Source organism: Centroberyx gerrardi, chromosome 14 (genome assembly GCF_048128805.1).
Source record: "Centroberyx gerrardi isolate f3 chromosome 14, fCenGer3.hap1.cur.20231027, whole genome shotgun sequence".
Lineage (NCBI taxonomy): Eukaryota > Metazoa > Chordata > Actinopteri > Beryciformes > Berycidae > Centroberyx > Centroberyx gerrardi.
This window is the reverse complement of record NC_136010.1, coordinates 7784711-7811569: the sequence shown is the minus strand read 5'-3', so window position 1 is coordinate 7811569 and position 26859 is coordinate 7784711. Positions and strand designations below refer to the sequence as shown.

Here is a 26859-nt window from a genome sequence, read left to right as displayed (position 1 = left end):
CTATTTTGGAATTTCAAAGAATGATTTATAAGAAAGAAAAAATGCTGATTGGATTTTTTTTAATAGCATGCATTTCCTTCCTTTCATACAGCTCAAATTAATATTGGATAAAACAAATGATTTCGTTGTTTTTTTTTACTTTTACATATCTTATATTGACATGTGATTTTCAGGCATTTAATTAGTACGAATATATTTGATACAGTGAAATCTTGTGAACATTTATGATCAAATTATGCCCAAATTAGTCTCTATAAACTACTGTAAAATCAATCGCAAAGTAGCCTGAATCATGTATTTAAGGGCTACAATTTGTTTGTCTTTTCTTATAGCCTATGAAAAAAAAAAAAACATATTTATGTGTTAATATTATTACTTTCAATATTAGATAAGGCCTAAACTTGTACGTGTCAGTGTGAAGGCTTATTAATTCCATATTGACCTTAACTTGAATTCTCTCTCTCTCTCTCTCTCTCTCTCTCTCTCTCTCTCTCTCTCTCTCTCTCTCTCTCTCTCTCTCTCTCTCTCTCTCTCTCGTAGATTTATTATAAAGCTGTCCGGGATATTGAAGCAGGGGAGGAGCTTTTAGTGTATATGAAGGACGGTATTTTCCCCGAGGGATCCATGGCACCCAACCTAGAAGGTAAGATTAATGCGCGTCATTAGCGCACATTTTAAACAAACTCCAACCAGCATCCTGTGTTGCTTTCTCGGCCAATACACTCCATAACCCCGCTAATGTGATGGGGAAAAGATGCCATCTCTCTCTCCAAGAAATATTCTCAATAAATGTGAATTATTCGAATCATAAAGATCCAGGATGGAATTAAATCTCGCATTAAATTGTCTGGTTCAAGGCTGTTTTGGCCCTGTCGTTTAAAATAGGCTCGCAATGATGAAGCGTGCCCGTACCAGACTGCTCTGAATTTTCTTAGGCACATACAATATCGTGCAATGTAATAGGCCTATTTCTGGGAAATACAAGGGCGTCAATTGGCACTTGCCATAGCCTACCTTAGCTTAAGTGAGTCGAAATTTGATGTTGGACTTTTTATCGTTATAATCAAAGATCAAGATCAAGCAGAAATTGCCAGAAATTATTAGGAAGCCATAGCCTATCTAAAAAAAAAATTAAAAAAAATTGCATTCAAGACCAGTGTTCCCTAAAAGTTTGGTGATTATCACATTGACTAAATAATAATAATAATATCTTGTCAGTTGCTCCCCAGACATTTAGTCGATATAAGCTTGAAATTTTGGAGGCCATTATGCTAAAATTAGATTTAGGGAATTTGGCAGACTTTGGGGTTTAGTGAAGTGACGCCCCCATGTTTCAAGTTCAAATTGAGATGTAGACCTTGCTTATATATTTTCTCGGTAGCATTTAACCCATGGGTTCTTCTAATAGCCTATGCCTCGTTTATGTTTTTGTTTTTTTTATTATAATCTATCGTAACGGATCAAACGAGGGAAAGTCCTATAACCAGTGAAACACCGTTATGAAAAAAGAAAAAACAAGTTAACCCTTTGTAGCTGTCCGAAATCACTTACCCATTCGCCTTTTAGCCCACTCGTGTTACTACATTTTATATTTGATGTTGAGAGAAATCCTATTCGATATCCTCGGTTGTTATCAGAGGCGTCAATTCACTAAAAATTCATTGCATTTGCGCCAAAGCATCCAAACATGCTTTTATCTATTAATTTCGGGGGGTAATTGGAGCGAATACTGATGATTGACAAGACTGTTATAATCATTATTAGCCTATTTTGGTCAATGTGATAAATAAACAGCTATAATCAGCTGGCCCTGAATGTTCCCTTGATGTGATCTTTTTGGATATGGCTTCCAGATAAATTTGTGGGATTTTTTTTGTCTGATATTTGCTCCCTATTATAATGATAAAAAAAACTGCAAGATCCTATGAGCAAGCGGCACCTTGCCGTACCCAATCGACGCCCCTAGTTGTCCGCAAATTGCCTCGCATTTCAAAATGCGTCACATTTCCAGGTGCTCCCATCCACCCCTTCTCCCTTTGAGCGGGTAACCTGACTCTCACCGCACACTACCTTTCAACCATGCCTCTGCGTCAAAATGAATATGTCCAATATTTTTATCTCATAATCTAACTTTGAAAGCTATTCAGTTTCGATCTGGGCTTTTCTTTCAAAGTTCACTTAAGCGGAAAAGGGGCCGTAGTTCCGCTGCATTTCTCTAAACATCTTGGACTTATTGCGGTGAAGTGGGGTTGTCAGGTAACATTGTTTTGTTGTGTTTCCAGTCTTTCTGGAACCACGGAAGAAAAAAAAAACCTGATTACTTTTACTTGTCATGGATTGTAAAACGGTGGAGAGAGAACAAGATGTTCGTGAGATGTTCTGTAATACACCAAATGTTTTTTTTCCCCTGTATGATAGTTGAGCTCAGATCTTTCTGCCAAAGGAACAGGACAGAATGAAGAGAGTGAAAAAAGGGAGTGGAAAGCAAACTAGATTATTGAAAAGAAACAGACTGGCATGTTGGAAGAGTGTGTCAAAGATAGAGAGGGCTTGTAAATGATTTGTGCTGTGTCAGTATATTCTGCAGGTGTGTGTGTGTGTGAGAGAGAGAGAGAGAGAGATGAGGCAGAGTGAGAGGAGTCAGTCCAACTGTAAGGATGTGTGTTAATGTTTTCTTGAATGTCTCAGTGTGTGTGTGTGTGAGGGAGAGAGAGAGAGAGAGAGAGAGAGAGAGAGGGAGACAAAGAGAGAGAGAAGACTCACAGTCCACCTTTGAGGATGTGTGTGAATGTTTTGTGAGCCTCTCCCTGAGAGTATTTGTGTGTGTGTGTGTGTGTGTGTGTGAAAGGTAGACGGGCTGAGTGGGAGCTTGGCAGTGCAGCCCTTCTCTCTCTGTCTGGCTTATCGGAGAAGGAATTTGAAGTAGAGGACTTGAGGAGTCCCCGGAGACCTCACCCATGCTCCCAGATTAGCCGCTAAACTGCACATAATTGTGCTTCCCTTCGTCTCCCAGAGAGCTATTAGTCTCCCCTTTATAAGCACCCCCCCCAACCAGACTAACTGAAAAAACACAGGCACGTTCACGCACACGTATGCACATACACACACACCTTCATTTACGTGCATCTTCACTGAAATACATATACGCTTGAGTGTGCTAGGCCATAGCTGACATCTTGTTGCAAACTGCAGGATGAGCAGCTTTCAGAGGACTGCACCTGTATTAACCTGTTTTGAAAGACATCAGTCCTTTTGTCATACGGACATGCGTTCAAATCTTTTATTGAACAAAGTTTAGTCTAGTTACACATGTAATGACGCCTCAGTTAGCACTTCTTGACCCCTTTTCTTGGAATATTGTTTCCCTCCTTAAAGGTGACAAAAGCTTCTGGGTGTTGAGATGTTTTAGCACCGGAGTGAATCATAACCAACTCTCCCACAGTAAAACACTCACTTTCCATAAAATATGTGCACACTGCAGTGTCAAAGCAGGCTAGTTAGCTTAGCATTCGAGTTCAGTGGAATGGCCCATTGACCAGAAGGGCATTTATCCATATCCCCAAGGTTAGACACATTGATGTTGCTACACTAATGCCCTTTTAATGCGTCCAAGAAGTTCCAGCTGGATAAACGGTCACGTGCGGTAGAAAACAGGTGAGCCGTGCACTGTAAGTCATTTTGGATAAACTCATTTAGCTTAGCTTGAAATGATGGATGGGTGTGCAGTGTGTGTTGGGATACCTGGGGGTCCGACTCGTGCCATGCCAGCCTGGGTCATGGCAGAGCGGGTATGGCGGGTTGGCGCTGAAATCACCATGGGGTTGGCGCCACTTTGCCCCTGCTTATTTCTGTTCCTCATGGCTCATTCTTTTTGGAAAAAGTTCACATAAACACATGCACAAACACACGCGCACACAAACACACTCCAGTGGGCTTTTCCCTGAGCTGTTGAACTTGGCGCCGGACTCAGGAACTTGCCATTGAAAAAGCTGGCCTGAGTTTTATGCGTTTGACCTTGGTGGTGAGAAGTATTGTAAAGGTTATCAACATGGAAAGGGAAGACCAGCCCCTATTGTTTCCCTTGTGTGCTATTATACCTGCAGTCCCAGCAACCGCTGGCCTTAACAAGCAATTAACCGTGTTAATGAAGGCTACATTTCACTGCTAATTGATTTCCATTTTATGTAAATGCCAATTGGAGGATTGCTGCTTTTACTGTTTAAACGGGAGTCTGATTATCTGTAACTAACAAAGAGAGAGGTAAATACACAGATAGATTTTTGTTCTTGTTTAGTGTTGGAGCTTAACAGCTTTTATTTGCAATGGGATACTTGGATCTGCTTCTTGGGGCAGATGGACACTACAAGAGTTAGTGAACACCTGGATGCTGCTATTTCAGCCAACCAACACTTCCCTGCCTCCTCACACACACCCAAGATTTGGAGAATTGTTCTTAGAAACACCATATCATATCAAACAAAACATGTATGCATTGGATGTTGCATTATACACATCATAACATGCTCCAGTGTATACAAATTTAGCTTCAGGCGATTAAGGATTTAGATGGGTAGGGATATTTCATATTTCAGTAAACTGAATTACTTGATGACTTTCTGTGTTCTGTATGTAACAAATCTGTGTGTGCATGTGTGTGTATATACACAGACGAGCAGATGTACCGCTGCGAAGACTGTGACGAACTGTTCCCCTCAGCGCTTGAGCTGCGGCGGCACCAGAAGTACTCATGTTCCAGTGCCGGCTCTATCTTTGACACACTGAGCGAGGACTTCAAACAGGAGCGTGAGGACAGCGACGAGCCTGTCCACGAGTGTAAAGACTGTGAGAAGATCTTCCCGAATGAGTACAGGTACACAGACACATTAAAACACTTTCAAGTAACCTACACGGATGCAAACGTTCAGCATTTCACCCTTATTCCCTGTTTGTTATATATAAGTGTTATGATGTAATGTATTCACTGATGAACTTACCCTCTCCACATCAAGTCTGGGCCAACACATGATAGTCCACACAGAGGAGAGAGAGTACAAGTGTGACCAGTGCCCCAAAGCCTTCAACTGGAAGTCCAACCTCATCCGCCACCAGATGTCACACGACAGTGGCAAGCGCTTTGAGTGTGAAAATTGTGATAAGGTACAGCACACCCAGCACGTAAGTTGTGCACACAGGACACACAGGCTTTACCTGCTTTCGAAATTCTGCTGGTCTTGTATTTTTAGGCTTGGACCTAGATGGAATAATTATGAAGAAACAGCATACCTTATATAGATATTACAGCAATGAAAATGCACTTTCATTGCCAGTGCTAAAGAAGCCAACACAAAATACGAGGGGGAAAATATTGATTTCTGGCATTATCAAATATACATTGTATTTTTGTGTATGTTAATTTCAAATGTCTGCAATCGTTGCTTTCCCTCTGCAGGTGTTCACAGATCCCAGCAACCTTCAGCGCCACATCCGCTCACAGCATGTGGGGGCACGCGCTCACACATGTCCTGAGTGTGGCAAGACTTTTGCCACCTCCTCAGGCCTCAAGCAGCATAAGCACATCCACAGCAGTGTCAAACCCTTTATCTGTAAGTGAGAGCTTTGGAAATTAAGAGCCCCCTTGTCCTCAATAGTCCTTTTCTTCTATCCCTCTTTCCTCTCTTCTTCCCCATGTACTTCTTTACATCTTCTGAACCAGCCTCACTGATCCAGTGAGTCATAATGTACAGTATATAACAATGCATGTAACAGTACCTTTAATGTTACCATTGCTATAAAATTCACCACATAAATTGTAGATGTGATGTGTTCACCTGCGCTCCTCCTCCTCATATTTGCTAATGTGTTTGCAGCTATAGGCAAAACTATATTATATGTTGTTTAAATTAGTTTCTAATAATGAAACAATGCAAGGATAATGTGCATATGTAATTTTCAAAGATGGCTCAAAAACAGATTGTTTCTCTTGTGGTCTTCAGAGTAACAAAATGCATATGTGGATTCTGTATTTAATGATCTGCCTTGCATATGCTCTGTATTTAGTGAGCAGTACAAGTTGTAGATACATAAATAAGCATTTGGTAGTTTGTTGTTTTGAACTTCATGTGCAGAATGAGTGGTAGGTTTCCTGTGATTAAAACTATCAATTCCTGATCTTTCATCATGCAGTTGACATCCTGATGTATATCTTGTTGATTTTGTACACGGAATTAGAGACAGTGTTTAAATGGGTTTAACCAGGCCCTGATGGGCTGTGTCCTCTTGCTCCCCCAGGCGAGGTGTGCCACAAATCCTACACCCAGTTCTCCAACCTCTGCCGCCACAAGCGTATGCATGCTGATTGCCGTACCCAGATCAAGTGCAAGGACTGTGGGCAGATGTTCAGCACTACCTCCTCCCTCAACAAGCACCGACGCTTCTGTGAGGGCAAGAACCATTATGGCTCTCCAGCAGGGATGTTCACTCCTGGCATCCCCATGAGCTCAAGCCCCATCATGGCAAAGGTCAAGTCCCACCATCCCCACCATCCAGGCCTAAACCACTCAGGTTTAGGGTTCACTGACTACTTTCCCTCCCGTCCTCACCCTCACGCTGGCTTACCATTCTCCCCAGGACCCCATGGCTTCTCATCCCTCTCACATGGTTTCCCAGGCATCTTTCCCCCATCACTGTACCCCCGACCACCCTTACTGCCTCCTAGTCATCTGCTGAAGAGCCCCCTGGGCGGCAGCAGTCAGGAAGGGAAGCTGACTCGGAGCCCCCTAGATGGCCCTCCACTCTCCTTGGTTAGCTCCATGAACAACAATGGAGGTAACAGTTTGAGTCAGCTGGATGACAAAGAGAGAGAGAACAAACTGGATCTGTCTTCCAGTGGAGAAGCTAAGCCAAAATCCAAGATGGCAGACATGTCTGATGGTAGTGACCTTGAAGACGTTAATACAACAAGTGGGACAGATTTGGACACCACTACTGGTACCGCTTCAGGTGATGGTTCTGACCTGGAGAGTGATGGAGAGAGTGAACGGGAGCGAAGTGGTAAAAGGAGGAAACCCTCTGGGGCAGTATCAGGTCAAGAAGGCAACCGGTCAGAAGACATGAACAGTGCGTTGGTATCTGCTGTGTCTAGCTCGGGGAGCCTCGCCATCGATCGTCCCTTCTTCTCCTCTGCATCATCCCAACACTCCTTCTTCCCTCCGCCTGATGAGCAAGCACTCCCACCCACCACCACAAATGCCAATGCAGCCACCACTGATTCCATCAAAGCCATTGCTTCTATTGCTGAGAAATATTTTGGTCCAGGTTTGATGGGTCTTCATCAGGAGAAGAAGATGGGTCCATTGCCCTACCATTCCATGTTCCCCTTCCAGTTCCTGCCCAACTTCCCCCACTCCCTCTATCCCTTCAGCACTGACCGAGGCACCCTCAACCCTAGCATGTTCTTTAAGGCTGAGCCCAAGTCACCTCGCGAGCAACTGCACAAAATGGTTCCTGGTGCCCCAGGAGCTCCTGCTGCCACCACCGAGTCACCATTTGATCTCACTACCAAGACCAAGGAGACCAAGCTTGCTCCTCCCACCCCAACAAAGCCCTCAAACCCCAACAGTAGTGGTGGGAGCAGTAGTGGACCCTTAGTGATATCTAGTGGCGAGGAGCAGCCCCTGGATCTCAGCATTGGCAGCCGAAGCCGGGGTGGTCATAATGGTGTGGCCTCTGAGCCCCAAAATCGCAAGAACCACATCTATGGAGTTGGCAAGGGGGTTCTAACCAAGGAGGAACCCCAAACTGGGCACCCGCACCCACATTCCCAGTCCTTGCACCAGTCCTCCTTGACCCAGCACCAGCAAACCCTGGCACAGCCACCCCAGCAGCCACCCCTGCACTACGCCAAGCCCTCAGCCTTCTTCATGGACCCCATATACAGGTATTTCAGCCCCAATTAGACCATTAAAAGATAATTCCTATATGACCAAGGTCAAAGCTTTTAATATCTATGTATGAATGCACAATTTCTCGTTATCAGAGGAGGTAGAGGTTGGCGTTTAGTGTGAGGTTGGAGTTGAACTCTGACCTTGGTACGTAACCCTTTGCCTTGCTGTTGGTCCAGCAGGGTGGAGAAGAGGAAGCTACTCGACCCTGTAGGAGCTCTGAAAGAGAAGTTCCTCAGGCCCTCACCGCTGCTCTTCCACCCACAGGTCAGCCTACTGCACACACACACATACACACACACTTCAGATCTACTGTAGGGAAGGCACATGGTATGATCTTAGGTAGAATGCACCGTAAATGCTACATGCAGTTTGAACAAAAAGCTACAGCAAGGGAATCCCAAGCAGGGGAATTGGCCTCCAGGTACTGCATACTGGCTGATTATTCCCAGATAGTATCAGCTATTATTTTCATAACATGTATTATGTGAAAATACCTCACTCCTGCCTCCCACGCTGCTGAAACCTGAATTGATAGGGCCCTGCGCACCATCATTCCACAGTGTTGATGTTATTTTCTCAAGGGTTCTGTATGATTTCTTCCTTTGTTTACTGAATGGCGCCTCTGTACCTCGTCACTTCTACCTTTTTCAGAAGACACAGTCCGTTATCGCAGCCCCTTTGATAATCAGTCACATTGTTCAACTGTCCCCAGACCTTCCCCACCTCTACAAATCTTGATTACAGGGAATGATAGTATTAATAAAAAAGAATAATAAGCGTTTGAATTGTAGCGAGCTGCCTCACTTGGCCACGCTAATCTTAGTTGTGGCATTGTTTCATGTACTGGGAGCACACAGGCCAGCTAATAACTTCCCCCTCAAGTTTTTTTTCTCTCTGGCTGGCTGGCTGGCTAGATAATAGCACCGTGTCCATCAAGGACATCCTGTGTTTGTGTCCAGGAGAATGGGGGGCTCTCGTTGGGGAAACGGTTTAATCTGACCTGGAAATCTGGGTCCTCTATCAATTGTGAGTTTGCAATACACACATTTACTGGTGCATATGCAGACAGATACACTTATATACGCACATACATTTGCATACTTATGTTGCACATGTATGTATGTATCATGCCTGGATGTGGGTGGAACAAGAACAGCAAGCATGGGGAGTTTTTTTGCTGTAATGAGAAAGCAAAATAATTACATGGGGACACCTGTCGTTTCTCAACTATGTTCATCAAACACAAATATCTCCGGGAACTGTCTATTAATATCAATGAATAATATTCATATGAAGCTAACCTCATGTTCTTCACTATCTTTTTGAAGAGGTCATGTGTGTGGCTTGGAAGTTGATGCTGGTTCAGAATGCATGCCAAGTCCTTGCAGCTCTGTAGGTTTGAATCTGACTCATGACTTCTGCAGCATTTTGTCTTTCTCCCATCTTTTCCTGACACTTTCACCTGCATACCATCTAATAAAGTTGAAATACCTTAAATATTTGACAGACCCACTGCATGTCCTGTGGGGCAGATTAGAGTGTTGTATGATGTAGCTCCTTTAATCATTCAAATATAGGGCATGGGATATGTGTACTCAATTATTTTACTCATATCACCTTCCAATGTTGAGTAATCAAATGCATAATTGATCCAGGTCCTGAGGATGAAAAGTATTCGCAGGCTGCCCTGTAAAATACTTCTCATATCAGAGCGTCTCAGCTGTGATCCTCCCAGTGATCCAAACACAATGCCACCTCTAATTCAGTCTCATGACGGAATCACCCCACCACCCCTCCGCCCGTTCTCAGACCGCGAATAAACACATCGAGACGGAGTGTCTGTCCCTGTGTCTCTCCCGTCCCGTATTCACTAAACAAGGAAGGATGTAAGCTGTTTTTGGCAAATAAACTCCTACATAGCTGGTCCCCTTTGTTCACAAGCTTCTAGGGGAGGGGAAGTGGCTATCAGTCAGGGGTATCTTAAACTATATTGTACAGCTCCCATCGGGGCTCTTGAATGCCTCATTGAGCCAGTTAGCTGGCCTGCGGCTTCGGCAGAAAAGGGGAAAGGGTAGAGAACAAAGTGGTGGCCTAGGCTGGGGATGAGGGTCCGTGGAACAGGGGGTGGGAGGGGGGGTGGGGGGGTGCTGGAGGAATGGTACTTGAGTGTTTGTGAATGTGCAATAGGTCAGGGAGGTGACTCCCCTACAGCACAATCAACAAGGCTAACCTCTGATATACTGCTTCCTCAAGGCTTCCGCTCTCTCTCTCTCTCTCTCTCTTTTTCTCTCTCCCTCTCTCTGTCTCTGTTTTTTTTCTGACATTGTGTCTTTGTTTGCAGCTCTCTTTCTTTTCTCTGTTAACACATACACACACCGTGGCCTCTCTCAAGGCATTACCAAAGATAAACCAGATTCCCAGCAGATTTAAAAACAGAACAGCTACACTGAGCTTTTGGCTGCAAGGTTGCTGGTTCAAATCCCTGAACCCACTGAGAAAATCTTAATCTGGATCAATAAATTCCTTCCACTTTTAAAAAAAATGTGTCTCTTGGCTCTGCTCTAAATACCTTCAACATGGTTTTAGCGCTGTGCCCTCTCTTTCCCCTATCCTCTACATCATTCTTTATCCCACTCACTTCCACCCTCTCCCCATGTCCCTGCTCCTCAGATGTCAGCCATGGAGAACATGACAGAGAAGCTGGAGAGCTTTGGCACTCTGAAACTGGACGCGCCGCCCAATTCGCTGCAACACTCAGCCCACCCACTGTTCAACTTCCGCTCGCCGCCACCCTCCCTCTCAGACGCCATCCTCCGCAAGGGCAAGGAGCGCTATACCTGCAGGTATGTTCCCTATGGTGCAACGTCACGTTATTTCCAATGTTGATCAGAGCATTGGAAGTACAGGAGCACAATGTGAGGGGCACGAATCATAGCCTAAATGAATATTTGCAATACCATAAATGTTTACAGTGACTCTAAAATGAATGTTATCTTTCATTCATCTCCCTCACCCGTCCCTACTTTCCCTCCCTTCCTTCCTTTTTCTTCATCCCTGCCTTTCTGTCCATTCTCCCCTCCAGGTACTGTGGGAAAATCTTCCCTCGTTCGGCAAACCTCACCAGACACTTGCGGACACACACAGGGGAACAACCCTACAGGTACATTCTATTCTATTCTATTCTATTCTATTCTATTCTATTCTTCCATTCTTTGTGACATTTTTGTAACAGACTCATTGCTGCAATTTATGTAAACAAACACCCCTCACTGACATCAGTTGCTATATCAGTACAACAATGTAGGAAGTGAGTCTCTTTCCTCACTTCTTTTGTCATTCAAGATGAACCAAATGCATGCTGCTTGTGCACATGGTTAGATGTGTGTCTAAAGATATATGTAAGTATTGATGTGTACATACAGCAATTTATAACAGATTCTAACCAATGAAATAATTTAAAAGCATCTCCTACTAATTGTAATGGTATTACTAAAAGGAGCCAAGCAACACAATAAACAACAAAAAGTAAATAGCTGTGAACACTGAGCTTGCAAGATGGGCTGTGTGTGTGTGTGTGTGTGTGTGTGTGTGTGTTTTTGTGTGCCTGCGGTTGTACGCATTGCCTGCAGACATGCCCCGTTGCTTATATGTGTGTTGTGTGTGTTGAGACAGTACCAACAAATGTAGTTGTAAAACCACTTAAGCTCTGCTAGATGAAAAGATTTAGTTTGGCCCACTAGACCCAAGCATTGTAGGTCTGGTGATTACTGTTTACACAATATGGAACACGGAGCTCATTTAGCGGGCCTTCACCACACTTCCTACCACTCTCACACTTTCTTTTTTTTCCCCGTGCTCATTCTCAACCTCTCTGTCCTTCTGACTGCTTGTCTTGCTCTCATTCTCCACATTTTCTCTTTTTCTGTCTGATATCCATTTTTGTTTGTGATACACTTGATCCCTGAAGGGGAAATTCTCTTTTCACTTGCCCCATCTGCAGGGACGTCAGAGGTCAGGGTTAGCTGCAGAACAAATATTCAGTGTCTTGCTTAAAGACGAGATGAAATGAAAAATGCCTTTTTAACCCTTTTAGATCACATCCCCGGTCATACTGTGCACCTATTTAACAATATATGCCAAAAAAAATACCAAAAATCAATTTCATTGTATTCTTATATCAAAATTCAATCATGTTTTCTTCCTGTAAAACAAAATATGCCGTGTGCTTACGTAAGCATGCCCGTAACTAATTTCAACCAATAATATCATGACATCCACCCATCAATCAATCTTCAACTTTTAGCGCACAGAGCTAAGAGGCTAAGATTCATTAGTTAGCTAGCTAGCAACAGCATGGTACTTCGGTGTGTCTTCGGGTGTTATGACACAACCACTTTTCAACGTTCAAATCAAATTCCTCCCAACGTTATGTCCCGCCTGTCTTTCCTGTTTCACTTGGAAATACGTCACGATACGGAAGTTAGATACTCTCGAAATGCCGTTTCATCTCGACTTTAAGGACACTCAGGCTTCACTGGGGCTTGAACCCTGCCTGGTTCTCTGGTTGAAGGACAGTCCCTTCTCTTTACGTCACCCTGCTGCTCTCCTAACCCTCACTCTCATCTTTCTTCCCGCTCTTGGCAGGTGTAAATACTGTGACCGCTCATTCAGCATCTCGTCCAACCTTCAACGTCACGTTCGCAACATCCACAACAAGGAGAAACCCTTCAAGTGTCACCTGTGCAACCGCTGCTTTGGTCAGCAGACCAACCTGGACCGCCATCTCAAGAAGCACGAGCACGAGAACATTCCTGGTCAGTCTGCAACACCTACTGTGCCTTGCACTGGTTAAGAGTTTGGCTCAGTTTTGTCTGAGAAAAGTCAGGATGTAAGAATTACAACTTTAGTTATTAAAACAGGGATTTGGTATTTAGTGTTTTGTCAATAGACTGAATAATGAATGGTTCACATTACCCATTTGGAAAATTTTACAGACCCTTTTAAAACTTCACCTCTGTAAATGTTTAGCTTGGTGAGGCAAATGATTTAAAAGCGGAAAACCACTTCACTTACGAATTCACACTTACTATTCCTACTGTATAGCCAAGAACAATCTGAGAACTATTTATGTCCAGCATGGAAGTACGCCATTGAATATGGATGGAAGACAGACATTTTGAACTAAAATATTGTGTGTTTGAGCTTTTACATCCAAGTGGCCTTTATTTCACAGTAGTGTTAACATTTCTGAATTACAAATTTGACCCTAATAAACCAAAAATTATCCCTGGTAACCATTTGCACCGTATCCAACTGATTCTCAATGGAGCTGTACATTGGTGTGACATCATCGACTCTCTGCTCTCATATCTGACTGGGAAAGACAGCACTGAAAGCTCAGCTCATGTAAGCCATAAATAAACTGAATTCACCAAAAGCCAAGGATAGCATTGTTTGATGCAAGTATGTTGACAAGAAGCACCTCTTGTACATGACAATGTATGCTAAATCACGCTAAGTAAGAGCATCAGCTAAAAGAATAAGATGTAAATGACAAAGAAGTTGTCTGGACACACCGTGTTTAGAAACTGAGAATGCATTGATTGGCTCCCTCTTATAATATATTTGCATAACTTGTATTATTTTACTATGGAAGTCAATTTCACAGGAGAACCTCCACAGAAAATGCATCCTGTGCATTTCCACGTATACAGTAGTAGGAGGGTGATCATTTATTATTTTCTTTGAAACATAAGGTGCTGAACTCCAATGTGAACCGCCCTTAGTGAACCACGCATGTCAAGCTATTCTTATATTCTCTGAATTATCCCATCCTACAACCTAAAATACCACTGAGATGTATCCAAGAGCCATAATATAAACTCTGTAGGAAAAGCGACAGAATTAGAACAATTTTGAGTGGAAAATATTTTTCTAAACCTATAAATACCACCTAAATATGAAGTCTGAAGTAAGGTACTTAACCCCTAAATGTTCTAGTGGAGCTGCACATTGACCAACAATAGAAGACTGTGGTTGTACTGGGCAGCTCCCATGTGTGAGTGTGTGTAACTGTATGTGTGTGTAGCTGGGCGCTGCCGAAAAAGAGCATGTGTGCTCAGCAAACCTTCCCAGGGTAAAGATTTTTGAAAAAGACCAAATGAGACAAGAGTTGTGTCATGCTACATGCTAGATATTTCTTTCGTTACACCTTCACTTAAATTTCAAGTCTCAAAGTCCTGTTTCCGTCTCCTACAGAATATGTGTTGCCTCCAACAAATTCATTGCAAGAGTTTATGTAGATCTCAGACAAAATAACTAAATGCTTCTATTTTTCAGTTATTTAACACATCAAACCTGAAGTGTGATTTAAAACAGTGGTATTCCCCTTTATCTTTTTCAAAAGAGAGTTACCTCAGTATAAACAGGCAGGTACAACAAGAATAACACAAATTATATATAAGCCGACAAGGCTGTTTTTTAGCCTAGACTTTTGAATGGTGAGGAGGGCCACTGTACTCTTACTGCACTCTGCACAAAACCTAAAAAAGTATTCCATAAACATTGACCAGGTTGTCAAAATATATTTAACATTACTTCATATTTAAGCAAAGAACGTCCATAATCTAAAATATCGCATAGATGAAATATTGAAATCTGAATATTATGTATAATAACCCTCATGCCCTATTTTGCATTTCCCTTTTATGCTCATCAATTATGTATGTCTGATGATCATCAAACTAATCATGTGTGCGTGTTCACTTGTGTGGGCGGGTGTGTCTGTTCATGTGTATGTATGTGTGTGTGTGTGTGTGTGTGTGTGTGTGTCTGCACGCTTTTCCCAACAGTGAGCCAACAGTCCGGGATGCTTTCCAACCTAGGAACCACCATCTCCTCGCCAAACTCCGAGCCAGACAATCATGCACTTTTAGATGAGAAGGAGGACTCATACTTCTCAGAAATCCGCAACTTCATTTCCAACAGTGAGATGAACCAGGCCTCCAGCTCCACGGATAAGAGGTAGGCAGTACTGATGAAGAAATACACTCGCACGCATACACACACACACTCATTTTTGTATTAAGATACTTGTAAGGACCATAACCATAACCATAACCCTCTCCACTACATGCCAAACCTTGACTTGATCCTAAACCTAATCCCAGACCAAGTCCAAACCCTAAACAAGTCCCTTAAGGAAGTGACCACTGGCAAAATGGCCTCACTTTGGAGAATTTTCCTCATCTTTCTATCCTTGTGAAGACATTTGGTTCTCAAAAGTACAGAAATACAAGCACACACACACACACTCACACACACACACACACACACACACACACACACAGTTTGTTCAATAGGAAGCAATGTTCTCAGTTCTTTAGCCTCGTCCTTCTCCCTGTACACAACAGCACTAATGGAAACACTTGGTGCGCAGTGCTCTCTAGTGGCTTGATGGTACTTGACAAGCTTATAGTCAACACCAGTGTGAGTCCATTCTAAACCATCAGCTTCATCTCCATTTCCATTTGATCCATTTCAACCATGACCAGAATTTTACCAGAGGTGACTTAGTGGACTATTGAAATTTACACCAGCCGAATACTCTGTTCCACCAGTAATTGTAGCACTAGCCACCATCCTGCGTTTATTTTTTTTCTAGTCTAAAATTCATATTTTGTCTCTGGCCAGTGGATGAAAAGGTCAGTTACCTGCCCTAAGTCAATGCCACAAATGCAGTCTGTTATGATATAACTCATATGTGGAAGGTTTCAGAGAGATAGAAGGCAAGAAAGGAAGCATCAGAAAAGCAAAGGAGGATGAAATTATTTTTCTCTCTCGTGCTCTCTCTCTCTTTCTCTCTCTCTCTCTCTCTGTTTCTGTCTCTCTCTCTCACACACACACACACACACACACACACACACACACTTCCAATGTGAATTCCTTTCTGGTAGTCTCACTTTTTGTCTGTCTCTTCCTCCATCATTCCCTCCTCCCTCTTGTCAACACACATTAAAGCCAGCAGGCCCAGTGGCAATTTAGCCCCTCTGCCATCTGGGATCAATACTGAGTCTCATCCACAACAAGCCGGCCTGACATTTTAATATCTGTAATTCAGACTAAGTGTTATGCTTTCTGTCCTCCCACCAGACAACCCCATGTTTATTCTCCCTCTGAGTGACTGAAGTCGAACGTTGAACGCAGACACACATTCATGGACGTCTATCTGCAATCATTCCTAACCGCCCTCGCAACAAAGTTTCCCTCCTTTTTCTGCATCATAGCCAGTCAAAATAAAAGTCACTGGAAACCTTTGTTTTCACATATGAGAACTTTGTTTGACCAGTTTCCAGGCAGGGACATGGTAGATGCTGAGGTAGTGATGGTGCTCTTGAAGGGTGGGAAGGTCCAAACAAAAGAGTTACGGGATTTAGATGTACACTGGAGGTTTCCAGCACTGACGAGTTGGGGGATTGGGATGTATCGGTCTCCTCAGGACCATAATTCAGGTTATAATTAGGGCTAGAACTAGGAGCTGGGCCATGGCTTAAGTTCTATGGTTTGGATAAAAGTAGAGTTGGAGCTGGCTCCTTGTCTGGGACTGGGTTGCATTGGCTGGCAGTTTGGACCCTGAGGGGGACTCAGGTTGAGGCATTTATCTAGGAGATCCACTGATGATGGAGCTCTTCCCCCATCCACCCCCTATACCCATACCCCCAAACCGCTAACACAAACACCCCACTGACGTGTTTAGACTAAATGACAAAACCCAGGGCCCCCCATGTCAGAGCTACGCTTCTTTCTCCATACGCAGGCATGGACTTTTTCCCCGCCAACCAGTTTGGCAATTTGATTATGGGGATATTTAATCTCGATTGAAAGAGGAGAACAGAGATTTTTTATTTTTTTCCAAGTCCCCCTACCCACATCTACCCACCCACCGTGTGTGACCCAATCCTGTCCCTGTGCACCCCTTCCCAGAGGTAATCCTGTCTGATTTGATAAATGTCCACTGTGTGGCAAAAAAATGGAAGGGGTAAATTTGCCTTCCCAGAGGAAATGATATCATGAGCCATGACATCGTGGTCTGGGAGTGATGGGGTGGGGAGGGGGTGTGTGGGTAGGGGGGCTGGCTGGAAAATGTACAGATGGCAGGTCATAATGGTTGTGTGCTGATAGCCTGTTTGCAGATCAGCCATCTTCTTCCTTCACTCACACACAGTCTGTTCCACCATTACGGGGTCTGGAGGACCCTTTCTGAAGCAGGCCGTCTCTTGCTCTGTTTCTGAGGAATTGGCCAATTAATCATTCCTGGGCCGTTTGAAAAGCTCCCCGGGCTGACTGTCAGCACCCATGTTGTTTGCGTGGACAGTGGAGTTGGACCATGCATGTTGTCAACAGATTATTTATGTCTCTCTCCCTGCTCATGATGAGTCATGTCTTTAGATTTTAAGCAATGGTGATAGCTATCCAGCTCCACATTGGGCAAAGCGCCTGGAGCTGAACTAAAAAGGGCTTCTTACTTTTCCATCAGTGTAGGTACACATTAATGCGTAATTAACACTCAATGCCTCTTTCCTTTACTCAAGTGTCACTAATTAGGGAGAAAAGATAGGCAGCAGTATGTGATACAGTTCCCAGTGTTGACCGCTCTTTAGCCAACAGTACTAACTCTTCCTCCCTACTCTGCCCTTTGCTCCCCACCCAGATCAGACCAAGCTGAGGAGGAGCGCCCACCCAGCCACAGTCTGTCCAACTCCAAGCTAGGGCTCCAAGGGCTGGAAGAGGAGGAAGAGGAAGTGGAGGGCGACGATGAGGAGGAGGAAGAAGGCAGCCTGACAGAGAAGTCTCACGATGAGGCGCCTGAGTCCCCTTCTCCTGTCACAATGACAACAGGGGTGTATGAAGAGGATGAGGAGGAGGAAGAGGCAGAGGCAGCTCCATTAGCAATGAGCTATGAACACACTCGCAGGTATGCATTCTGTTACAGGTATAACCAAAGGCTCTGTTACTTAACTACAGAGAAAACTACACCTACAATCATAGTAAGTACGTGTAACAACTCAGGGTTAATGGACAAAGAATTGCAATATCTACAGTTAACAACCACAACCAAAATACACCATATATCTCTGTACAAACCAACTCACAGCAACCGCCACTTATATCTTCTTCCCCATTCCAACTAATGCCACTACTAAACTCTTAACAATATCACCTTTTGGTTTTGAGAAAAAGAGATAGAGCTAAAGAATGGATTGAACATGTGGTTGCCCTCCACATCAACACCCAGATATTATTAGGCTATTCCATCTTCTTCAGTCTATTGATGTATCGTTGACTTTGTATAGCTTTTTGTCTGTCATTTCAAATTTCTGTTTTGTCATCATCTAAGTGACCTTATTCTCACAGCAACCGTTTTGAAGTGTTGGGGTGGGAAACTCCACACAAAAGATTGGTAGATATATATATTTAAAGGATAACGCTGGTGTTTTTTAATGCATTTCTTACCGTCAACAAATTCTATGAAAATAACAAAATCAGCACTGATTTTGTTTTGCCAACAAGTCTCGTCCATGTAGCCGATGCCCAATAAAGCCATGTCCCAGTAGCCATAGAACTACATTGTATTAAAAAAACGATTAAAAACACGTCAAAGAGCCATGCCGTTGCTCTGGGCAACATATTTCATCATCACGATGCACCGGGCCAGCTGACTTTTTCCCCAAACAACTTAATAAGCCGGCTGTAAACACGTTTGCGATCTCAGGAAAGTAGTTCCGTAGCACCGAAAATAGTCCCCGGCGTAATGAAGAATTTGTTCCCATTTGAATTTGATTCGGTAATAACTACAACAGCCTAACTTTTCGTGGTAACAGTTAGCGATTTTTAAAATTGAAACTATGTCTTTATGAGCTGTATTTAAAGGTTTTTAGCTTACAATTGGAGCCAATGACTTCCGGGTTGACGGCTAAAAAGGGAACGTGGGAAGTCAGAAAGTAATGGGAGTAGAACAAACGCATTGTTGATTTTGTTATTTTCATAGGATTTGTTGATGATAAGAAATGCATTAAAAAACACCAGCGTTATCCTTTAAAACTGCTTTTAAAAAAGCATTTCTTCAGATAGGCTCAACAGTTATCGAATTAGCTAGCAATCGCAGGAACAACAACAACGCCTTTTTGAATTTAGCAGGAAAGTTAGCTAACTTACTAGCTTCTTAGCTACTAGCTATCTACACAGGCTAAATTACGGTAGCTAGTGATAGTGGGCCAAATTTACCTTAACATGTGAACCTGTGTCCCTCCAGATTCATGAGGTCCAAATCTGTTTTTCAGTGGGAATCTGTGAATTGATAAATGTTTGTCCGATTCCAACGTTTGTATGATGTGCATGTTGGTACACAGCTGGGCTGTACTTGCTCTTCCAAGTAGTTTCCAACTTCAAGTGTGATGTAAGTTCAAAACGGCCATTGTGGGAATAAGGTCTATGGCTTCATCAGTGAAGCTTTTCCATAGTCTTTAAGGCTAGTCATGAACTTTCGTCATTTATGAACAAAATTCATGTGCATGGTCTCAAGGGCTGAGGTTTGAATGGTGAAGTGTCTCTTGTCCAACAAAAGAGAAAAACCTGTGCCATTGTGTTTTCATTTGCAAGTGTCCCACTATTCCATGAGACCGTCATGCTGTGAACAAATAGCTATGTAACAGCAGCTTGTATGAGAATACCAAAATCACTTGTTTATTTTTGTATCCCGTTTTGTCCTTTTTGAGTCTTTATCTTATCTGTTCATCTGTTACCTCATCCGTCAATATGTTTGCCACAAATTTACACCCATAGTCTGCCTGTTCGTCTGGCCACCATGAAGACAGGAGATGAGTGTTTCAGTTGAGCTAACGTGAGGTCAACTCCTGCTCCTACCTTTCCCTCCTTTTTCTTCTCCCAATTCATTCCCTCCACTCATCTACCCCGTTGACTACTTCTTTTCTCCACATTATCTCTCCCTCTTTTCTCCTCTGCCCCTTCTCTCTATTCCATTCCCTAACCGTGTTTTCCTTCCAAACTAAACCTACTTCCTTCTTTTTTCATGCACCCCTCCCTGACATTAACTCTCCTATCCATCCATTCCTTCCCTACATCCATCTCTTCTCCATCTACCCATCCACCTATACATCCGTCCTCCCATCGTTCCATCCATCCCTCCCTATTTCTGCCCCACTCCATCCCTTGGTGTGCAGGTGTATAGAGGAGGAGGGCTCTCTCCTGGACCTGGAGGGTCTGCCCAGCTTTCCCAAGAGCCTGGATGGGCTACGTAAAGCAGCCAGTGACGAGCAACCCTTTGACGTTAAAGACATATTTAACACTTCGCTAGAGTCGGAGGCATTGAAAGAGACATTGTACAGGCAGGCTAAAACCCAGGTACGTGACTGCCCTTTGGACGTCCAATAAAAGAGGGATGTACAGGAAAGACAGAAAGTTGGTCTGAACAAAGACAGGAGAGCCAAAATGCCTCCTGTAAAGCGAGGGATAAGGGATGAGATGGTTCCTTTATCACAGCAGGGCATTTTCAAACGCTTGATCAAAAAGAAAGTTGGCATTCCAGCTCACATTAAGTATAACTGTAGCTAGATAGCATCTCTTGTCCTGCCCACTCACATGCTCTCCTCCCACTTAACCTACTAACATATTAACTCTAAACTTCTCTTATCCTTTCTCTAAACTTCAACTTTGTGAAAAAGTTATCATCGGGTTTGTCTTGCGTTGTATATTGCTAATTTCTTGGCAGGTCCTTGGAGAAATAGAGAAATGTTACTCAAATGAGTTTGGTTGAAAATAATGACCCGTGTTATTCTCTCTTGTTAATAGTCATCTGTCTTCTCCTGCAGGCTTATGCAATGATGCTGTCTCTCTCAGAGAACAACCCTTTGCACGCGCCCTCCCAGAACTCTCTGGACGCTTGGCTGAGCATGGGAGGTGGACCGTCTGAGACGAGCAGCTTTCACCCACTCAACCACATCTAGACGAGAGAGGAAGAGGGAGGAAGAGGAGGAGGAACAATAGTATCACAATGGATAGAAACAAGAGACTGAGAGGACAAGAGTAGTGAGAAGACAAGTGGAGACCAGAGGAGAATTCAGTGTCACATACATTCAAGATTGAAAGATTGAAAGAACGTGTGAGCGTGTGTGTGTGTGTGTGTGTGTGTGTGTGTGTGTGTGTGTGTGTGTGTGTGCATGTGTGTGTGTATGAAAGAGAGAGAGAGGGAGATAGGGAGGGAGAGATTGTCCCTGGATGAGGGGTCTCGCAAGACTCTGGCAAAGAGAAAGCACTGCTCAGCCCCTGTTGATGTGAAGGACATGATGAATGCTTCTCAGCAGCATTGAAACTCTGCATTACTCTGATCCTCCCCCAGTCCATAAGGCTCACTCAAGCCCCACAGAGACCCTATGTAAGGCTCTCATAAAGACGCTTAACGACTAGTATGTCACTAAAGTCTATGTACACCGCCCACCACAGCACTGCAGCATCAGCACTGCATTAGCACTGCATGTCCATAGGGTGGTGCTGTTTCACCAGGAGCAACAATAGGAACATAGTGGGCGCGTGCACTATTGTATCCAGGTTTCCCCATCAATCATGGCTGACTCATTTACTCTGTTCTTGTTTCAACTGTAACTACAGAATCAACGATAGCACCATACTAAATGTTACTTGAGGAAATCACACTCTGTGTTTGGTTTAGAAAACACGTTCCAGTAGATGCTTTGAGCTGATTTTTGAATGATTACATGGAGAATGACATCAATGTTCAAATGTGCATAGCAACTGGTGATTTTTTATTAGTTACCCGGGACACTTGCCATTTTAATTGGTTACCCAATTTGATCATGCTGAAAATGACGTTAAATCATACTCAAAAATGAGGAGAGTGTTTCTCTCCTTGTTCACTTCTCATCATTTGTTAATTTTATTTACTTTTTTTCCTCTTAGATACAACAGTATTGTTTCTTTGTAGGCACCACAGTGCTAAAATGTTAATATAATTATTTTAGAGAAGGACCAAAATTGTATGATATTGTCGTATGATGTACAAAATAACCTAGATGTTCATAGCAAGAGTGGTATGTGCCAAATAACCCATAGAAAATGTTTTGTTCTCTGACAATCATTTCATTTCCAAGGGGCTTGCATTTGCTGTCATAGTTGTTTTTTTGTTCTTATTACACTCTTATATATTTGATTTCGAAAGTGTGTGTATCTATTTATTTTTGGTTGTTTTGTCACGATTGGAGGAGTGAAAATGAAAAGTCATTTTATCCCTCTTTTCTTGTTGCTGAAGGAATGAGCGCCTATCAGAACGTGAGGGAGATTCTGAATCTCTGGTTTTGATGCGTTAGTGTGCCAAAATGGAAAGAACCCATGAAATCATCTGTTTTTATTTATAGTGAACGATAGCTGTAGCTAGTTTTAAATCCTATTTGGCATTGTCACGTCCTGCAATGTTTGGTTTGTCTTGTTTAAGTTCAACCATTTTACCCAGTATGCTGAATGTGTCTCGTTCAAATTGGTTCAAGTATTATGGTGGCAATTTTGGGCATCCTTCACTATGAATGTCAGAGAAGGGCATTACACTGTCACGCTATTGAATCTGACCAGTTTCTACCACATCAAGCTCCCTTTTCCCACTGTTTTTCCTTTACAATACATTTAATGTAACCCATGAATATTCTTTTTTAAAATTAGCTGAAATGCCGTGTCCTGGTCCAAAATTGATAAACCGTCACATCTGCATGAACAAAAGGTCTTCGCTACAATGGAGAGACAGAATCACTGGTCATGTATGAAGGGAGGCAAGGACCCATGAAATCAAAAAAGAAATAGTAAACTAAACCACAAAAAGCACTAAGATGGACATAATATTTTTGCTGGTAGTAATGGTGATCCATGCATACTGTTTGTATTTGATTTCTAGTAATAAGACTCTGGACTGGGACAACGAAAACACTTGATTGTGATTTTTAATTTCATATTCCCTGTTCTTCTTCTGAGATCATATAAGAGAACTCATTCCATATGGTCTACAAGGTAGCTATGCCAGTTAGGGCATGAGGCATTTACTGTAGATAACTGTAGATAGCTGTAGGCAGCAGGAGGGGTGGGGGTGAGCGTTGTTGATCATTGTTGCCTTGGTCCTCCTGGCATACTGGGACTTTCAGAACTAGGCCTGATGCTGTCCTTTCAAACTAGCACTTAAACAATATGGGTCCAAGCCATAAATTGATCAGGCTTAGGTCTCTAGAACTTAGCACGCAGATACATTTTCAAACTAGTTTCACTTTCAATAGATGAGCAACCCACGCTCGAAATGGAAAGGAAAACAAAATCTGAAACTGAAGCACTGTAATTTTTCTTTCATGACAGCAGGTGGTAGTGCGATGCTGGGACTGCTGCATCATCTCACTTTTCTAAAGACAGAGGTCTTTTTTTTAAATTCTACTGAATGAGATTTCATTCATGGTAAACACATTGTTTTCCAACACCTGGTTATAAAATGCAAAGACTTGGGTTGATAAGTTTTTAGGTTGACTATATGTAGTAATTCATGTCATGTACTACTGTAATAAGTACGCGCTGTGTAAAGCAAAGGATTCGCAATGAAGTATTCCATTTTGCCAACTTTGGAAAGTATTCTGGCAAATGGTCACTGAAATATGGTTCAGCATAATAGAACATGGTTGCTGTTTTTCCCCCCACTGTTACAGGATAAAGTAAAAAAAATATACATATTGTTTCTTTTTAACTGTATAGTATTTTAAAGAATAAAAAACAATGGTGCATTTGTCTGAAGAAAAAAATCATTGAAAAATATGGGTTTAAATGGATGGTGCTTGTTTTGTTTGAATCTGAGTTGTATATCGCCTCTGTTATGTTTATTGAAAACAAACAAAAAAAGATATTGTGCATGACGTGTTTAGCAGTCATAATGATGTCCATTTGTGAAATGTGTATCAAATTGAAAAAAAAAAATGAAAATAAAAAAATAAATCCGTAGATGCACTTATTGTACATGTGGTTAGGTTAGTAGGTTTGACTTCAAGTTCTTGACTGCCTTACAAATGTATTGGGCAGGTGGTTCTGAAAGACATAGAAGAGACTTGTGGGAGAAGACATAATGAAAAAAAATTAAAGGATTGTAGAATAATATTGAACAATTCTGAAATTGCAGTTCTTTTGATGCTTGTGATTATTGAAGATGTACTTTAGAGAAATTTCATTGAAAAGATATGACTCTGATGTTAATTCTGTAGAATAGCAATGTATACCAAATGTAATCTTTCCAATGCTATGAAGAATTTATACATGAAATTGATATGCAATAAAACCTGTGTGCTTTTTAAATGAAATGTCCACTGTGTATTTGTGAGCTAAGAGCAAGTTACTATACCTGCTTCTAGTAAACCTACTTAAATCAAAAAGACCTTCAGGCATCAACTGTTTTTCCCTCCCAAATCATTATTTATAAATTACGTAGGCTATTCATGGCCAGCCGTATCAAAGTGGATGTCAGATGAGGTAGGGTGAATTAATATCCCTCATTTTCAGTTTTAAATCTCAAGTTCAAATGTCAAATATGGTGCCGTGAGTCACACAGGATAGGATTGATAGATTTTGATCTGATGATTTCAAATTTATCAGATTTCAATGAATCAAAAATTAGATATGTTCTCAAACACTACTGCACTATCCAAAATTATAACTGATGCTAGCCTACTACTACCGCAACTGCTACTATTAGCCTGTACACCTGCTACTACTACTACTACTATTGCTATTACCACTACCACTACTGCTAGCCTACTTCTACTAATACCATTACTGCTACTGCTAAGTTTACTACTAATGCTTCTACTACTACTAATACTTCTGCTATCTTGATACTGTAATTGAGTAGCTTTCATGTGTACTTTTTTGAGAACTTTCTCAAATCATCAATTTTACTTATTCATAGCAAGAGTATTGTAGTCTACTTTGCTGTTTTTGATAACACATCCATTTACGGAATACAGATGTAGTAGTTGTCACGGTCACCATCTCTTAATGGCTCAGGTTTTTTGGTGGCCATTTTGAAAGAGGGGCTCAGATGTTTGAAGAGGACAGTAGCAGGAGGACACGAATGAAGATGTGATGCCAAAAGTACAAAATTCAACTTTTTGCACAAAAGCCTTTGAATGTTTTTTTAATAATCTCATACCAACAGCAGGAGCCAAGTCCAGTTTCTCATTGCACATTTCACTTTAAATTGTAGTATACACCATATTTAAAAGTTCAAGTGACAAGTTGTTCAAGCAATGCGCATGGCTCTTCTCTATTTCCAGAAATGATGTGAAGCAGTTTTGTAGAAATAAGAGATGTTTATCAAGCCTCAAGAATCCTGCCATGTCAAGATACTCAGATCCATTAAGTTAAAAAATAATATGCCATTAAAAGAACTGTTTAAGACACTCATATTGCTATTCATTTATATCTAATATTATCATAAATGTCAGAAACAGAAATCCAGTTAAAATCTCTTAATCTATATGCCTATGAAACAAAGATGCACAACTCTATCATATAGATTAAGAAATAGAGGGATTTATACATTGTGTCCCTCTCACATGGTGAACAGCAGATGACCGCTGAAGGTGCTGTGGTGATTTTCATTGTCAAACATTCTTGTGTTCTGCCAGAGACGCAAAAACACGACATCTCCGACCTCTAGAAGCAGTGAGGCGCCATTAGAGGAACTCCCATAATGAGATGGCTGATATTCATATGCAATAAATATATGCTGTCCATTCTTGACCAAGACAGCACCCGAAGCATGTGAAGCATGTCCATGTGCACCCACGTAGAACTGGAAGTGGTAGGCTCCTCTCACTGGGGCAATGAAGAAACCTGAAGAACATTTCTTGTCCTTTTAGAATCAACTGATACAATATCTGTCACACAACTTCACATCAAATTGATTGCTGAAACTCATGAGTTTGTAGAATACCTGTGTTTGGGTTGTAGGCATTTCCAATGTTGGTGATGACGTGTCTGTAGACTAGATTGGTGTGTGTGTTAAAGGGTCCAAGAGTCCCAGAGCCTGAAGCCAACAGAGAGGCTGAGAAAGCCACCTGTTTGACTGAGAGAGCAATGCCATCTTTTTAATCTGGCCAAGGTTGAAGCAATGAGACTGTCACAATAAAATGTTTGAGTTTGTGTCAAAATTGCTATCTAAAATTTAGAGGATTCAGTCAAATTGGTGACATTTAGTCTACCTTGGACTTAAGCATATTTTAAAACATACCATCATTTTGTATAATTTTTGCGCATGCCATTTTGGAATGAAACTTCAAGTATTATGTTGATAGATTTATTGTCAGTCTTACCTTCCCTGTCTCTCTTCAGAGCCTCCACCTGGTTTTCTGTGATGTTTGATCTGGCTTTCACGGTGGTGAGTTCTGCTGCTTGTGCTGAAACCAAGTTAAGGGAAAAGAAAACATAAAAGTGGCATACCTCTAGCTCCAATGTAAAAAAAAATAATAAATTCTGTCATTGAAAACTTAAATGTTACTTTTGTGTTTACTGAACGTAAACTTAGCTGCAGGTACATCTAGCTACTGTTAATGGAATAATAACCTAATGGCAGTTTTCCCATTACACAAGTCCTAAGTGACAGCCAAAACAAGACCTAGGACATTCAAGTGAACTATTGAACAAAAAAGGTAACATTTGAACAAATACTGAAAAATATTGGTCAGGGAAATTGCACTATATTCCACAGAACTGTAAAAAAAAGTCATGGATATCCATTAGAAATATGTTTAGGAATACTGGCTATAATTCTTCTTATGATATATTATCAGTAATTGTTCACTAACATTAT

The 26859-nt window shown here is 42.0% G+C and overlaps 1 protein-coding gene and 1 long non-coding RNA gene across 2 annotated transcripts; one reads left to right on the top strand and one right to left on the bottom strand.

Annotated features, from left to right (window-relative positions):
- The first annotated feature begins 579 nt into the window (after positions 1-579).
- Positions 580-20932, top strand: prdm16 (PR domain containing 16). The gene is made up of 13 exons (XM_071897395.1): positions 580-643; positions 4669-4870; positions 5010-5157; positions 5450-5603; positions 6289-7772; positions 7836-7936; positions 8120-8207; positions 10614-10786; positions 11026-11103; positions 12588-12757; positions 14795-14966; positions 17653-17916; positions 20831-20932. The coding sequence occupies exons 1-13, from the start codon at positions 595-597 to the stop codon at positions 20841-20843; spliced, it is 3096 nt and encodes a 1031-aa protein (XP_071753496.1). The 5' UTR covers positions 580-594; the 3' UTR covers positions 20844-20932.
- A 4685-nt stretch (positions 20933-25617) lies between these two features.
- Positions 25618-26448, bottom strand: LOC144542339 (uncharacterized). Its single transcript, XR_013507194.1, has 3 exons — positions 26363-26448; positions 25984-26115; positions 25618-25883 (listed from the first exon to the last, which is right to left on the bottom strand). It is a non-coding gene; the product is annotated as an uncharacterized LOC144542339 (long non-coding RNA).
- Between the last annotated feature and the right edge of the window lie 411 nt (positions 26449-26859).

Coding starts and splice junctions, on each gene's coding strand:
- prdm16 (XM_071897395.1), top strand. CDS start 595: ATGAAGGACGGTATTTTCCCCGAGGGATCCATGGCACCCAACCTAGAA. Junction 5,604..6,288: donor CAGTGTCAAACCCTTTATCT/GTAAGTGAGAGC, acceptor TTGCTCCCCCAG/GCGAGGTGTGCCACAAATCC. Junction 14,967..17,652: donor TCCAGCTCCACGGATAAGAG/GTAGGCAGTACT, acceptor CTCCCCACCCAG/ATCAGACCAAGCTGAGGAGG.